Source organism: Carcharodon carcharias, chromosome 34 (genome assembly GCF_017639515.1).
Source record: "Carcharodon carcharias isolate sCarCar2 chromosome 34, sCarCar2.pri, whole genome shotgun sequence".
NCBI classification, from domain to species: Eukaryota; Metazoa; Chordata; class Chondrichthyes; order Lamniformes; family Lamnidae; genus Carcharodon; species Carcharodon carcharias.
Genome location: NC_054500.1, coordinates 23,973,076 through 23,987,721, shown reverse-complemented (window position 1 = coordinate 23,987,721; position 14,646 = coordinate 23,973,076). Strand labels below are relative to the sequence as shown.

The 14,646-nt window shown below is 45.8% G+C and overlaps 1 protein-coding gene across 1 annotated transcript in view; it reads right to left on the bottom strand.

Annotated features, from left to right (window-relative positions):
- The window catches only part of LOC121272576 (zinc finger protein 541-like), a 67,393-nt gene that overhangs the window by 5,524 nt on the left and 47,223 nt on the right, over positions 1-14,646 (bottom strand). Inside the window, exons 12-15 of the mRNA XM_041179225.1 lie at positions 14,039-14,181; positions 11,851-11,954; positions 9,085-9,160; positions 462-550 (exon numbers count right to left, since the gene is read on the bottom strand). Coding sequence (XP_041035159.1) covers positions 462-550; positions 9,085-9,160; positions 11,851-11,954; positions 14,039-14,181 — 412 coding nt within the window. The remainder of the gene's footprint in view (positions 1-461; positions 551-9,084; positions 9,161-11,850; positions 11,955-14,038; positions 14,182-14,646) is intronic.

Below are 14,646 nucleotides of genomic sequence, written 5' to 3'. Positions count from 1 at the left end.
CATGCTGCGATATAACAATAAATAGATCACACACCAGTAATAAGGTGTCAATGTTTGTGCCGGCTGATAAATGTTTCCAGGAGCTGGGCAATGCAGTGAGAATGGGATTCTCTCTTCTGAGACCTGGAGTTTCATCAAGATCAATAGGATGAAAGCTCCCTCTCCGTTTATGAACTGTAAAGATCGAAATTTCTTTGGACAGGACTCTAATTTTCAGCAGGAACTGAGATTAAGATAGCAGTGTAACCTAGGAAACTAGGAGGTTGACAGTGTGAGGAAAGTAAAATGGGTGGCTTCTACAACAGGCAGGTACCCTGATCTGTCAGTTTACTGCCCACAGTGAAGGTGGGAATTGCTCCCAAAAAATTCAATACTGTATACAGAGTCAATTTTGACATGTTGAAGAATTGTGCATTTAACTGCCTTTTATACACTGGCTTTGCTATTTGATTATCTCTTACCATCTTCTGCATGAGAAAGAAATCCTTGTTGTGAAAGCAAATTGCTTTATTGAACATCTTTTTCTCTGCAGTAGTCCACTTCTCAGTACCTAAATTCAAAAGATACATATTGAAGAATTCAAAATGTAGATAAAATGAAAAACTGCCAATGTCCAAAGTCTGGAAAGGGACAGAAAGTTCTAGAACTACACTACATGCCAGTTGGCATATGAAAGGCAAAAAGTCATTAAATTTTAGTAAGATTCTTCATCATTCTGAGGAAGTGTTCAATTAAAAGAGTCTCATTCAGATGCTGACTAACCTCAGTTATGCATGTAATTTTCTGAAGGTCATCTTTTCATTTTTAGCTGTTTACTTATGGCATACGTATATATCATCATTGTAAAAGATTGGGTATTATTAATGACATTAGTACCAAACTATATCACCCTTAGCAATGAGACAAAGATTGTCTTAAGGAATGGACAGAAGTAAGCTGTCCCACTCACCTTGCCTGATAAAAAAATGTGTATGGTCTCCGAGTTCATTCATTTTGTGATGCCTGCCATACATTGCCAAAATACAATGGAGTTCCACATTGCCATGGACTGACAGGACAATGGGGCTCCAGCACATCACCATGGACTGACAGGACAATGGGGCTCCAGCACATCACCATGGACTGACAGGACAATGGGGCTCCAGCACATCACCATGGACTGACAGGACAATGGAGTTCCACATCGCCATGGACTGACAGGACAATGGGGCTCCAGCACATCACCATGGACTGACAGGACAATGGGGCTCCAGCACATCACCATGGACTGACAGGACAATGGAGTTCCACATCGCCATGGACTGACAGGACAATGGGGCTCCAGCACATCACCATGGACTGTCAGGACAATGGGGCTCCAGCACATCACCATGGACTGACAGGACAATGGAGTTCCACATCGCCATGGACTGACAGGACAATGGGGCTCCAGCACATCACCATGGACTGACAGGACAATGGGGCTCCAGCACATCACCATGGACTGACAGGACAATGGAGTTCCACATCACCATGGACTGACAGGACAATGGGGCTCCAGCACATCACCATGGACTGACAGGACAATGGGGCTCCAGCACATCACCATGGACTGACAGGACAATGGAGTTCCACATCGCCATGGACTGACAGGACAATGGGGCTCCAGCACATCACCATGGACTGACAGGACAATGGAGTTCCACATCGCCATGGACTGACAGGACAATGGGGCTCCAGCACATCACCATGGACTGACAGGCCAATGGAGATTCAGCACATCACCATGGACTGACAGGACAATGGAGATTCAGCACATCACCATGGACTGACAGGACAATGGGGCTCCAGCACATCACCATGGACTGACAGGACAATGGAGTTCCACATCACCATGGACTGACAGGACAATGGAGATTCAGCACATCGCCATGGACTGACAGGCCAATGGAGATTCAGCACATCACCATGGACTGACAGGCCAATGGAGATTCAGCACATCACCATGGACTGACAGGACAATGGAGATTCAGCACATCACCATGGACTGACAGGACAATGGAGATTCACATCACCATGGACTGACAGGACAATGGGGCTCCAGCACATCACCATGGGCTGACAGGACAATGGGGCTCCAGCACATCACCATGGACTGACAGGACAATGGGGCTCCAGCACATCACCATGGACTGACAGGACAATGGAGTTCCACATTGCCATGGACTGACAGGACAATGGGGCTCCAGCACATTTCTATGGACTGACAGGACAATGGAGTTCCACATCACCATGGACTGACAGGACAATGGGGCTCCAGCACATCACCATGGACTGACAGGACAATGGAGATTCAGCACATCACCATGGACTGACAGGACAATGGGGCTCCAGCACATCACCATGGACTGACAGGACAATGGAGTTCCACATCGCCATGGACTGACAGGACAATGGGGCTCCAGCACATCACCATGGACTGACAGGACAATGGGGCTCCAGCACATTTCTATGGACTGACAGGACAATGGAGATTCAGCACATCACCATGGACTGACAGGACAATGGGGCTCCAGCACATCACCATGGACTGACAGGACAATGGAGATTCAGCACATCACCATGGACTGACAGGACAATGTCAAGCTTCACATCACCATGGACTGACAGGACAATGGGCTCCAGCACATTTCTATGGACTGACAGGACAATGGAGTTCCACATCGCCATGGACTGACAGGACAATGGGGGTCCAGCACATTTCTATGGACTGACAGGACAATGGAGTTCCAGCACATCACCATGGGCTGACAGGACAATGGAGATTCAGCACATCACCATGGACTGACAGGACAATGGAGCTCCAGCACATCACCATGGGCTGACAGGACAATGGAGATTCAGCACATCACCATGGGCTGACAGGACAATGGGCTCCAGCACATTTCTATGGACTGACAGGACAATGGGGCTCCAGCACATTTCTATGGGCTGACAGGACAATGGGGCTCCAGCACATCACCATGGACTGACAGGACAATGGGGCTCCAGCACATTTCTATGGGCTGACAGGACAATGGGGCTCCAGCACATCACCATGGACTGACAGGACAATGGGGCTCCAGCACATCACCATGGACTGACAGGACAATGGAGATTCAGCACATCACCATGGACTGACAGGACAATGGGGCTCCAGCACATCACCATGGACTGACAGGACAATGGGGCTCCAGCACATCACCATGGGCTGACAGGACAATGGGGCTCCAGCACATTTCTATGGACTGACAGGACAATGGAGATTCACATCACCATGGAATGACAGGACAATGGGGCTCCAGCACATTTCTATGGACTGACAGGACAATGGGGCTCCAGCACATCACCATGGACTGACAGGACAATGGAGTTCCACATCACCATGGAATGACAGGACAATGGGGCTCCAGCACATTTCTATGGACTGACAGGACAATGGGGCTCCAGCACATCACCATGGGCTGACAGGACAATGGGGCTCCAGCACATCACCATGGACTGACAGGACAATGGGGCTCCAGCACATTTCTATGGACTGACAGGACAATGGAGATTCACATCACCATGGACTGACAGGACAATGGAGATTCAGCACATCACCATGGAATGACAGGACAATGGAGTTCCACATCACCATGGACTGACAGGACAATGGAGTTCCACATCACCATGGAATGACAGGACAATGGGGCTCCAGCACATTTCTATGGACTGACAGGACAATGGAGTTCCACATCACCATGGACTGACAGGACAATGGGGCTCCAGCACATCACCATGGACTGACAGGACAATGGGGCTCCAGCACATCACCATGGACTGACAGGACAATGGGGCTCCAGCACATCACCATGGACTGACAGGACAATGGAGATTCAGCACATCACCATGGACTGACAGGACAATGGGGCTCCAGCACATCACCATGGACTGACAGGACAATGGGGCTCCAGCACATCACCATGGACTGACAGGACAATGGGGCTCCAGCACATCACCATGGACTGACAGGACAATGGAGTTCCACATCACCATGGACTGACAGGACAATGGAGATTCAGCACATCACCATGGACTGACAGGACAATGGAGTTCCACATCACCATGGACTGACAGGACAATGGAGTTCCACATCACCATGGACTGACAGGACAATGGAGTTCCACATCACCATGGACTGACAGGACAATGGAGTTCCACATCACCATGGACTGACAGGACAATGGAGATTCACATCACCATGGACTGACAGGACAATGGGGCTCCAGCACATCACCATGGACTGACAGGACAATGGGGCTCCAGCACATCACCATGGGCTGACAGGACAATGGGGCTCCAGCACATTTCTATGGACTGACAGGACAATGGGGCTCCAGCACATTTCTATGGACTGACAGGACAATGGGGCTCAAGCACATTTCTATGGACTGACAGGACAATGGAGTTCCACATCACCATGGACTGACAGGACAATGGGGCTCCAGCACATTTCTATGGACTGACAGGACAATGGAGTTCCACATCACCATGGAATGACAGGACAATGGGGCTCCAGCACATTTCTATGGACTGACAGGACAATGGAGATTCACATCACCATGGACTGACAGGACAATGGAGTTCCACATCACCATGGAATGACAGGACAATGGAGTTCCACATCACCATGGACTGACAGGACAATGGGGCTCCAGCACATTTCTATGGACTGACAGGACAATGGAGTTCCACATCACCATGGAATGACAGGACAATGGGGCTCCAGCACATTTCTATGGACTGACAGGACAATGGAGTTCCACATCACCATGGAATGACAGGACAATGGGGCTCCAGCACATTTCTATGGACTGACAGGACAATGGAGTTCCACATCACCATGGACTGACAGGACAATGGAGTTCCACATCACCATGGAATGACAGGACAATGGGGCTCCAGCACATTTCTATGGACTGACAGGACAATGGAGTTCCACATCACCATGGAATGACAGGACAATGGGGCTCCAGCACATCACCATGGAATGACAGGACAATGGGGCTCCAGCACATTTCTATGGACTGACAGGACAATGGAGTTCCACATCACCATGGACTGACAGGACAATGGGGCTCCAGCACATCACCATGGACTGACAGGACAATGGAGATTCAGCACATCACCATGGACTGACAGGACAATGGGGCTCCAGCACATCACCATGGACTGACAGGACAATGGGGCTCCAGCACATCACCATGGACTGACAGGACAATGGGGCTCCAGCACATTTCTATGGACTGACAGGACAATGGGGCTCCAGCACATTTCTATGGACTGACAGGACAATGGGGCTCCAGCACATTTCTATGGACTGACAGGACAATGGAGTTCCACATCACCATGGACTGACAGGACAATGGATATTCAGCACATCACCATGGACTGACAGGACAATGGGGCTCCAGCACATCACCATGGACTGACAGGACAATGGGGCTCCAGCACATCACCATGGACTGACAGGACAATGGGGCTCCAGCACATCACCATGGACTGACAGGACAATGGGGCTCCAGCACATCACCATGGGCTGACAGGACAATGGAGATTCAGCACATCACCATGGACTGACAGGACAATGGAGTTCCACATCACCATGGACTGACAGGACAATGGGGCTCCAGCACATCACCATGGACTGACAGGACAATGGAGATTCAGCACATCACCATGGACTGACAGGACAATGGAGTTCCACATCACCATGGACTGACAGGACAATGGGGCTCCAGCACATCACCATGGACTGACAGGACAATGGGGCTCCAGCACATCACCATGGACTGACAGGACAATGGAGATTCAGCACATCACCATGGACTGACAGGCCAATGGAGATTCAGCACATCACCATGGACTGACAGGACAATGGAGATTCAGCACATCACCATGGACTGACAGGACAATGGAGCTCCACATCACCATGGACTGACAGGACAATGGGGCTCCAGCACATTTCTATGGGCTGACAGGACAATGGGGCTCCAGCACATCACCATGGACTGACAGGACAATGGGGCTCCAGCACATCACCATGGACTGACAGGACAATGGGGCTCAAGCACATTTCTATGGACTGACAGGACAATGGGGCTCCAGCACATCACCATGGACTGACAGGACAATGGGGCTCAAGCACATTTCTATGGAATGACAGGACAATGGGGCTCCAGCACATCACCATGGACTGACAGGACAATGGAGATTCAGCACATCACCATGGACTGACAGGACAATGGAGATTCAGCACATCACCATGGACTGACAGGACAATGGAGATTCAGCACATCGCCATGGACTGACAGGACAATGGAGATTCAGCACATCGCCAGGGACTGACAGGACAATGGAGATTCAGCACATCGCCATGGACTGACAGGACAATGGAGATTCAGCACATCACCATGGACTGACAGGACAATGGAGATTCAGCACATCACCATGGACTAACAGGACAATGGAGATTCAGCACATCACCATGGACTGACAGGACAATGGAGATTCAGCACATCGCCATGGACTGACAGGACAATGGGCTCCAGCACATTTCTATGGACTGACAGGACAATGGGGCTCCAGCACATCACCATGGACTGACAGGACAATGGGGCTCCAGCACATCACCATGGACTGACAGGACAATGGGGCTCCAGCACATCACCATGGACTGACAGGACAATGGGGCTCAAGCACATTTCTATGGAATGACAGGACAATGGGGCTCCAGCACATCACCATGGACTGACAGGACAATGGAGATTCAGCACATCACCATGGACTGACAGGACAATGGAGATTCAGCACATCACCATGGACTGACAGGACAATGGAGATTCAGCACATCGCCATGGACTGACAGGACAATGGAGATTCAGCACATCGCCAGGGACTGACAGGACAATGGAGATTCAGCACATCGCCATGGACTGACAGGACAATGGAGATTCAGCACATCACCATGGACTGACAGGACAATGGAGATTCAGCACATCACCATGGACTGACAGGACAATGGAGATTCAGCACATCGCCATGGACTGACAGGACAATGGAGATTCAGCACATCACCATGGACTGACAGGACAATGGAGATTCAGCACATCACCATGGACTGACAGGACAATGGAGATTCAGCACATCACCATGGACTGACAAGACAATGGAGATTCAGCACATCACCATGGACTGACAGGACAATGGAGATTCAGCACAAGGTGTCATAGAGTGATAGATGAATGGAGCACCAGCACAAAGTGACATGGAGTCGTAGAAAGACTTGCATTTCTATAGTGTCTTTTATGAATGTAGGATGTCTTAAATTACATTACAGCTATTGAAGTGTAGTTACTGTTGTAGGAAACGCAGCAGCCAGTATGCACACGGCAAGCTCCCAAAAACAGCTATGTGCTAACGGCCAGATCATCTGTTTTTGTGTTGATTGAGGGATAAATATTGGTCAGATACTCTAGCTCCAGCACACAGTGATATGGATTGACAGGGCAATGGAACTCCAGCACAGTGGCATTAGCAATAATTGGGGAGCAAACTGTCTGTTTGCTTCTTTGACAGGAAATAGTGAGTCACAAAGTGACATTTCAAATGAGGAGAGAAGAAAACTGCTTAGAAAAAATGAAAGGGAGCAGAGGGCTGTTCAGATTGAAACGCTCTCCTCCCCAAAATAAAACAGGATGCTACTGCCTTGCTACCACATAATACCTTCTTTACTTCCCATTCTTTTCCTCTCCTCTACAGAAGAGGGCAGGATTTTCTGCTCGGTGTGCAGGTGTGCCCGAGTGTGAAATAGCACGCGATATTTTGGTTGGTGGGCAGTCACAAGAGTCGGCAATGAGCCTGCTGACGATTAAGGGGCCTATTATGCCACTAATCAATTAATTAACCTTTTTTTTGCTGCCCATCCAACATTACGGTTGACAGGCGGGCAAATCGGGCAGGTGGCCTTTGCATTTTTTAAGGAAAACTCATCCACGGGCAGCATGAGCTTTCTGCAATTAAATTTTAAAAAATAAAAACTTTGGGGCAGAATTTTTATGATGTTTCTGTTCCTGTGACTGAGTCCTATGTGGGGACATTTTGTTCAGTTTTCAAAATCTTTGTTCTTGATTTTAAAATTCTTCAGCTCCCTTGCTTTCAGGGAGTTTTCAGTGTGCACTCCCCGCGCATGCGCAGACTGTTGCGCTCGCCCTCCTCCTCCCCCCACCCCCGAGCTTCTCAGCGCGCCTCGCAACGTGAAATCGCAGTCGGGGGTCAATCGTGGGCTGCAGGCCGTTTCCCGGCCACTCCCAGGCCCACCCGACAACCGGAAAAATCCTGCTGTTAGTTCAGCGCTCAGTGGCAAATTAACCAGCCATAAACAGCAGGAGAGCCTCAGGTTTGATGCTTGATTTGTGCTGAAGGTAGGGAGGAGAAAACAAAAATCAGCTAGCTTCTGGCTATCAAGCTGCGAAGTACAGGTGTATGTGGATGTCGAATGAGGACAGATTGAACTCAGCCCCTTGACCATCACTGCTGAACAGCCTGCTGACACCAAGCAGGCACAGGCATGAAGGATGACCATGAAGGATGACCATTCAGGTGAGATACCAGATGGTGCCTGTGAATCATACTCCAACATGGAGAAGACAGGTAAGGGAGGAGGGGGATGAGGTGTGGAGCTGAACATAATGTTCATTTCTCGCTCTCCCTCTACCCACGCATGGACTCTCTTCCTTATCTCAAGCAGTTCAAAAAGACTGGCTGATAGTTTTACACATTCATCCCCTCCTGACAGGTACTGATCTAATTTATTAATTGATACAGACATTTTGAAGCCAAAGTTTTAGGGCTTTCCCTTACCATCCAGCACTATAACTGACTGCAAACTAAACGTGCCCAATAAGATCAGGGTGGTTTAGATACTAGTTAATGGTGTGACCCCATGGCTGTGAGCTCAATGCTGTACCCACTAAACCACCTGAATGTTCAATCTATCTTCTATGTAAATGGCTCTGTCCTTACCAGTGTAGTGGTAATCTCCCAGAGGGTGACAAGGGTCTCGCCTCACACCTTTTATTAATAACATATCCAGGGCAGCCTAGAAAAACAAACATAAGAGCTGGAAGTAAGACAAATCTGGAAACTGTTGTACCGTATTAACATCTGAGTCAAATTGTTCTCAAACTATTTTGAGAAGCTTAATGCATCTTAAATATCAGGCGATGAAATTTAATATAAATGTCTAAAGCGTTTTTACAGTAAGTGCTATCTCCATGCTGTAATTACTAAATGCAACTGAATTCTTCCAAATCCACACATTTTGCTGGGCAACACTTGAAGCAGGGGCTTTATTTACAGGGATAGGAGTTGTGACTTGCCATTTTAAGCAAACTGAGGTAGGAATTAGTCTAGACCAGTTTTCAGTCCCGACTCAGTGTTGTGCAAATTGTACACACCCCAACCAAGAGTCCCAAGGCCAGAAGGGGACAACGGGGTGGTGGGGGTTGTGACTATTGTGGAGTCAGGGGAGCACTACAGGGAGAGAGAGGCATCCCTTATACCCAGTGTTGCCAGGGCACAAGCAACAGTATATAAACGTATAATATTTGTGTCCAATTCCAATGCACCCACCTAGATTTGTTTTCCCTCATACTTGTTTCAAACCTCTTAACTCTTAGTTGCCCTTCCTCTATCTTTACCGATTTCTTACTATTAATGTGCTTATAAGAAAGTATTTTTTAATTACATTCTGGGCAGAATCGTCCCAGATTTGCACAAAGTGCGGTAGTGGGTGGGAAAAAAGTAGTTTTACCCGCCAGTCGCAATGGTAGATTTTGCGCCATATCGTCCGCTTCCTGCCTTATTAATTATGCAGCCACAGGAAACACGCTGTTTCGCTGGTGGGCAACCTCTGAATCACTCACCACGCCAAGTCGTCACAGTTTTCTCACTCCGGGTGCCATATCTAAACTGTAGCTATGCGCGCACAGTTCTCAATGCTTGCAGCTCAGGACTGCTCCAGTGAAGACATGGCCCTGAAAGCCAGGAAGATTCAATGACCAGTCACTGGAATGCCTTTTGGAGGCCCGCTGTGATGTCCTCCACCTCTGCTCTGGCCACAGGAAGTCCAGAAATCTCTTCTACAGCTTGGGAGGCGGTGGCAGTGGTGGTCAGTGCCAATGCTGCACAGGCAGAGGTTGGCCATCCAGTGCAGAAAAAGGATGAAAGATCTCATCCATGCCACCAGGGTAAGGCAATCATCTCATCACTCTAAACTCACACTGACAAGGTCATCACACATTTCACTGGCATCTCACTCACTGCCAGCTCAAGGGACATCACCACTCACTCGATCGCACTCAACCTCACATCTCCATCTGGCCTCATTTCAATGAGAAAGAAAAGTTCCAAGGATACAGCCCACCATCCACGGTTAACTAAAAAAGTCAAAGTCAATATCAAACTTAAAGAAAAAGCATATAATTATGCAGGTGGCAGGTCAGAAGACTGGAAAAAATATAAAGAACAGCAAATAATGACAAAAAGATTAATCGGGAGGAAAAAGTTAGAGTGTGAGAGAAGGCTAGCTAGTAATATAAAGACAGATAGTTAAGAGTTTCTATAGATATTTAAATAAGAAAGAGTTAATAAAGTGACCGTTGGTCCTATAGAGAATGCATCTGGGGAATTGATAATGGTAAGTAAGGAGAGAGCGGATGAATTAAACAAGTATTTTGCTTCAGTCTTCATTAGTGGACACAAGTAACATCCCAGAAATAGCTGTAAATCAGGGAATGGGAGGGAGGGAGGAACTCAGGAAAATTACAATCACCAGGGAAGTGGCATTGAGCAAATTGTTGGGGCTGTGGGCTGACAAATCCCCGGGTCCAGTTGGACTTCGCACTAAGGTCTTGAAAGGAGTGGTTAGTGAGATAGTTGATGCACTGGTTTAATTTTCCAAAATTCTCTAGATTCTGGGAAGGTTCCATTATATTGGAAAATAGCAAAAATAAATCCTTTATTCAAAAAGGGAGGGAGACAGAAAGCAGGAAACTAAAGGCCAGTTAGCCTAACATCTGTTATTGGGAACATGTTAGAAGCTATTATTAAAGTTAAAATTCAAGGCAATCAGAGTCAACATGGTTTTGTGAAAGGGAAATCATGTTTAACCAATTTATTGGAGTTCTTTGAAGGAGTCACGTGTTGTGGATAAAGGGAAACTGGTGGGTATACTGTACTTAGATTTCCAGAAGGTATTTGACAATGTGCCACATCAAAGGTTACTGCAGAAACTAAAAGCTCATGGTGTAGGGGGTAACATATTGACATGGATAAAAGATTGGTTAGATAACAGGAAGCAGAGAGTTGGCAAAAATGGGTCTTTTTCTGGTTGGCAGGATGTAACAAGTGGTGTGTCACAGGGATCAGTGCTGGGGCCTCAATATTTTACAATTTATATAAATTACTTGGATGAAGGAATGATTGCTAAATTTGCTGATGACACAAAGACAGGTAGAAAAGTAAATTGTGAAGAGGACATAGGAGGCTACAAAGTGACAGATAGGTTAAGTGAGTGGGCAAAGATCTGGCAAATGGGTATAATGTGGAGAAAATGTTTCCTCTTGTCCAAGACTCTCGGTCACTGTTTAAAAATAAGGGGTTGCGCATTTAAGACAGAGGGTAGTGGTAAATGGTGCTCAATGTAGCTAATGCAGAGTAAGAAATGCAACGAAACTCCAATTATGAAAGTTCAGAACAAGCACTATGCTTTTTCAAAAAAAAAGTTACCAAAATGTCTCCTTGAGTGTCGTGCAGGCAATGCAGAGCTAGTTCCAGATTTGTACCTCCTCCAGGCAGCACACTTGAACAAGCTAAGTTCAGCAGGTCCGTCACTGCAGAAAAGTAAGTTACAGAAAATAGTCACCATAAGGAACTGTACTTTTTAAGCAGTAAAATCCAGTAGCATGGTCTGTTGTTTCCTCGCTCTCCAACCTCCGAAATACTCCAATTTTCTATCAATGGTGCCAATTCCAACATCCACCGATGTATATACGCCCTCAGCTGAATACTGACCCAGAGCAAGAATTGATGCTATACCTTGTCCAAAGGCTGGTTACCTTTGTATGGAAATTAGTACAAAGAAGGCATGATTTCAAGAAAATGCCACGGCCTATAAGATCCAGAAACAAGTGAGGATCATGAAAATCTGTTGTAAAAAAAAAGACCTTTGGAGCCACTCAAAAACAAGACTTCCAGTCATAAACCAGACAGGCAAAAAATAATGGGGGGGGGGGGCGGTGCGGAAGCTAACAGGAGCAAGATTTCTTAATAGCATAATTCCATTATTCATTATGATTAGATGATGGAAATTTCTCCCAAAGATTACAAATTACAAGAAAATTTCCCTAAGATCGCCCTCAACGTAAAAAATAAACCAATTTTCAGTTTGTTAAATCATGTGACTATTAGTGAGCTCTTTATATGCACACTTATTTGCAAAAGAATAATTTATAGCAGTTCATGATCAGAAATCAAAACTCTCTGAACTGGAGCATTACAGGATAGGAAGAATTTTCATATTTGCATCAAGTAATCTAGTTATATCAGATCCCAGGGCTTTGGCATATTTCAGTCTCTCCAGTTTTGCTCTGCCGATATTAATTTCCTTACTCTTTTTAGTTCCTAGGTTACCTTATTTTTCTGGAACTTGTGTCTTCTACTGTGAAGACAGACGTAAAATATTTGTTCAATGCCTCTGCTACTTCCTCATGATACTTTTTCCTATCTCTGTTTTTAAGGGACCAATGTTTACTTTAGCTACTCTCTTCCTTCTCTTACAATTTGTTTTTATTTTACTGGCTAGTTTACTCTCATTCTATTATTTCCTTTTTTATCAACTTTTTGGTGTCTTTCTGCTGGTTTCTAAAACACTCCCAATCCTCAAACTTGCTACTGTTTTTGGCAGCATTGTAAGCCTCTTCTCTTAATCTAATACTAGCCTTAATTTCCTGAGTGAGCCACAGATGGGTCTTTCTTGCTGAGTTTTTGTTTTTCAATGGAATGTATTTTCGTCGAAGATTTTGAATTGTTTCTTAAAATGTTTCCCACTGCTCATTCACCCCCTTGCCTTTTAGTCTATTTACCCAATTAACCTTAGCCAGTACTCCCCTCATATCTATGTAATTGACATTTTTTTAAGTTTAAGCTTTTTGTTTGCTATTAGAGAATGTCACTTTCAAACTTAACATGAATTCAATGGTGTTATGATCACTATTTCCCAGTGGATCTTTTTACTATGACATTACTAATTAACCCTGCTTCATTACACAATACTAGATCCAAGATAACTTTATCCCTAGTTGGTTTCACAAATATCACTCCAAGAAACTGTCACGAGCTCATCTTCTAGCCCACTCCTGTTAATTTGATTGTCCTAGTCTATATGAAAATTAAAGTCCCCCCCAGTCATTACATTTCCTTCGTTACAAGCTATAATCATTTCTTGTTTAATGCTCTGCCCAATGGTATAACTACTGTCAGGGGGCCTATAAACTATTCCCACTGGTCTTTTCTGACTCTTGCTATTCCTAACTTCCACCCATACTGATTTTACTTCATGATCTTCTGAAGCCAGATACTTTCTCACTAATGTCCTTGTGTCATCCTTTACTATCAGGGCTACCCCTCCTCCTTTGCCATTCTGTCTGTTTTTCCTAAATATTGTGTTCCCTGGAATATTTATTTCCCATCCTTGATTACCTTGTAACCATGGGTGGAATTTTACACCCCTGTCGCAATGGGGCGCAGGGTCGGAAAATGTGGCGAACTGTTCAAAAGTCTGCAATGGGAGGGGTTTTAAAATTCCACCCCATGTCTCTGTTAAATCTATTAAGTGATTAAATCTAAATAATTTATCTTTATCTGTGCCAACTGAGACAACCAATTTCCAAAAGAACAATCCTATAGGCAAACTCACCTCTCGCCTGAGTGACTTTATTGGTTTCAATGTCCTCCCATGGTTTCCACACTAGATCTGCTTGGTGAACACTATCATCAACCAATGACTTGTCTTGCAGTAATGGAATCTCTGCCTGGAACCGTGTCCCAATGTTAATGTGCCTAAAGTGAGTTACACAGGAGTTATGACAAATATGCGCGAACACAGGAGATTGAAATGCCCATTTTCTGAGAATGGAGAACCCGGAATTCTTCATACACAAAGATCCTAATCTCAACTGACTTGCCTGTGAGGAGACACCAAAGGAAGAAAATATCCGCAGAACATGTTACTAAGTTTAGGAAGCCAGTATTTTGTTTTCCTCTATCATCAATTAAGGGGTATGGTAGCATAGTGGCTATGTTATTGGACAGTAATCCAGAAGCCTGGACTAATGATCTGGTGAAACAAGTTCAATTCCCACCACAGCTGCTGAGGAATTTAAATTCAGTTAATAAATCTGTAATGAAAAAACTAGCATGAAACAATTGGACTATCATAAAAATCCACCACTAATGTCAACTGGGAAAGAAATCTGTCATCCTTATCTGCTCTGGCCTAAATGTGATTCCAGACCACAGCATTGT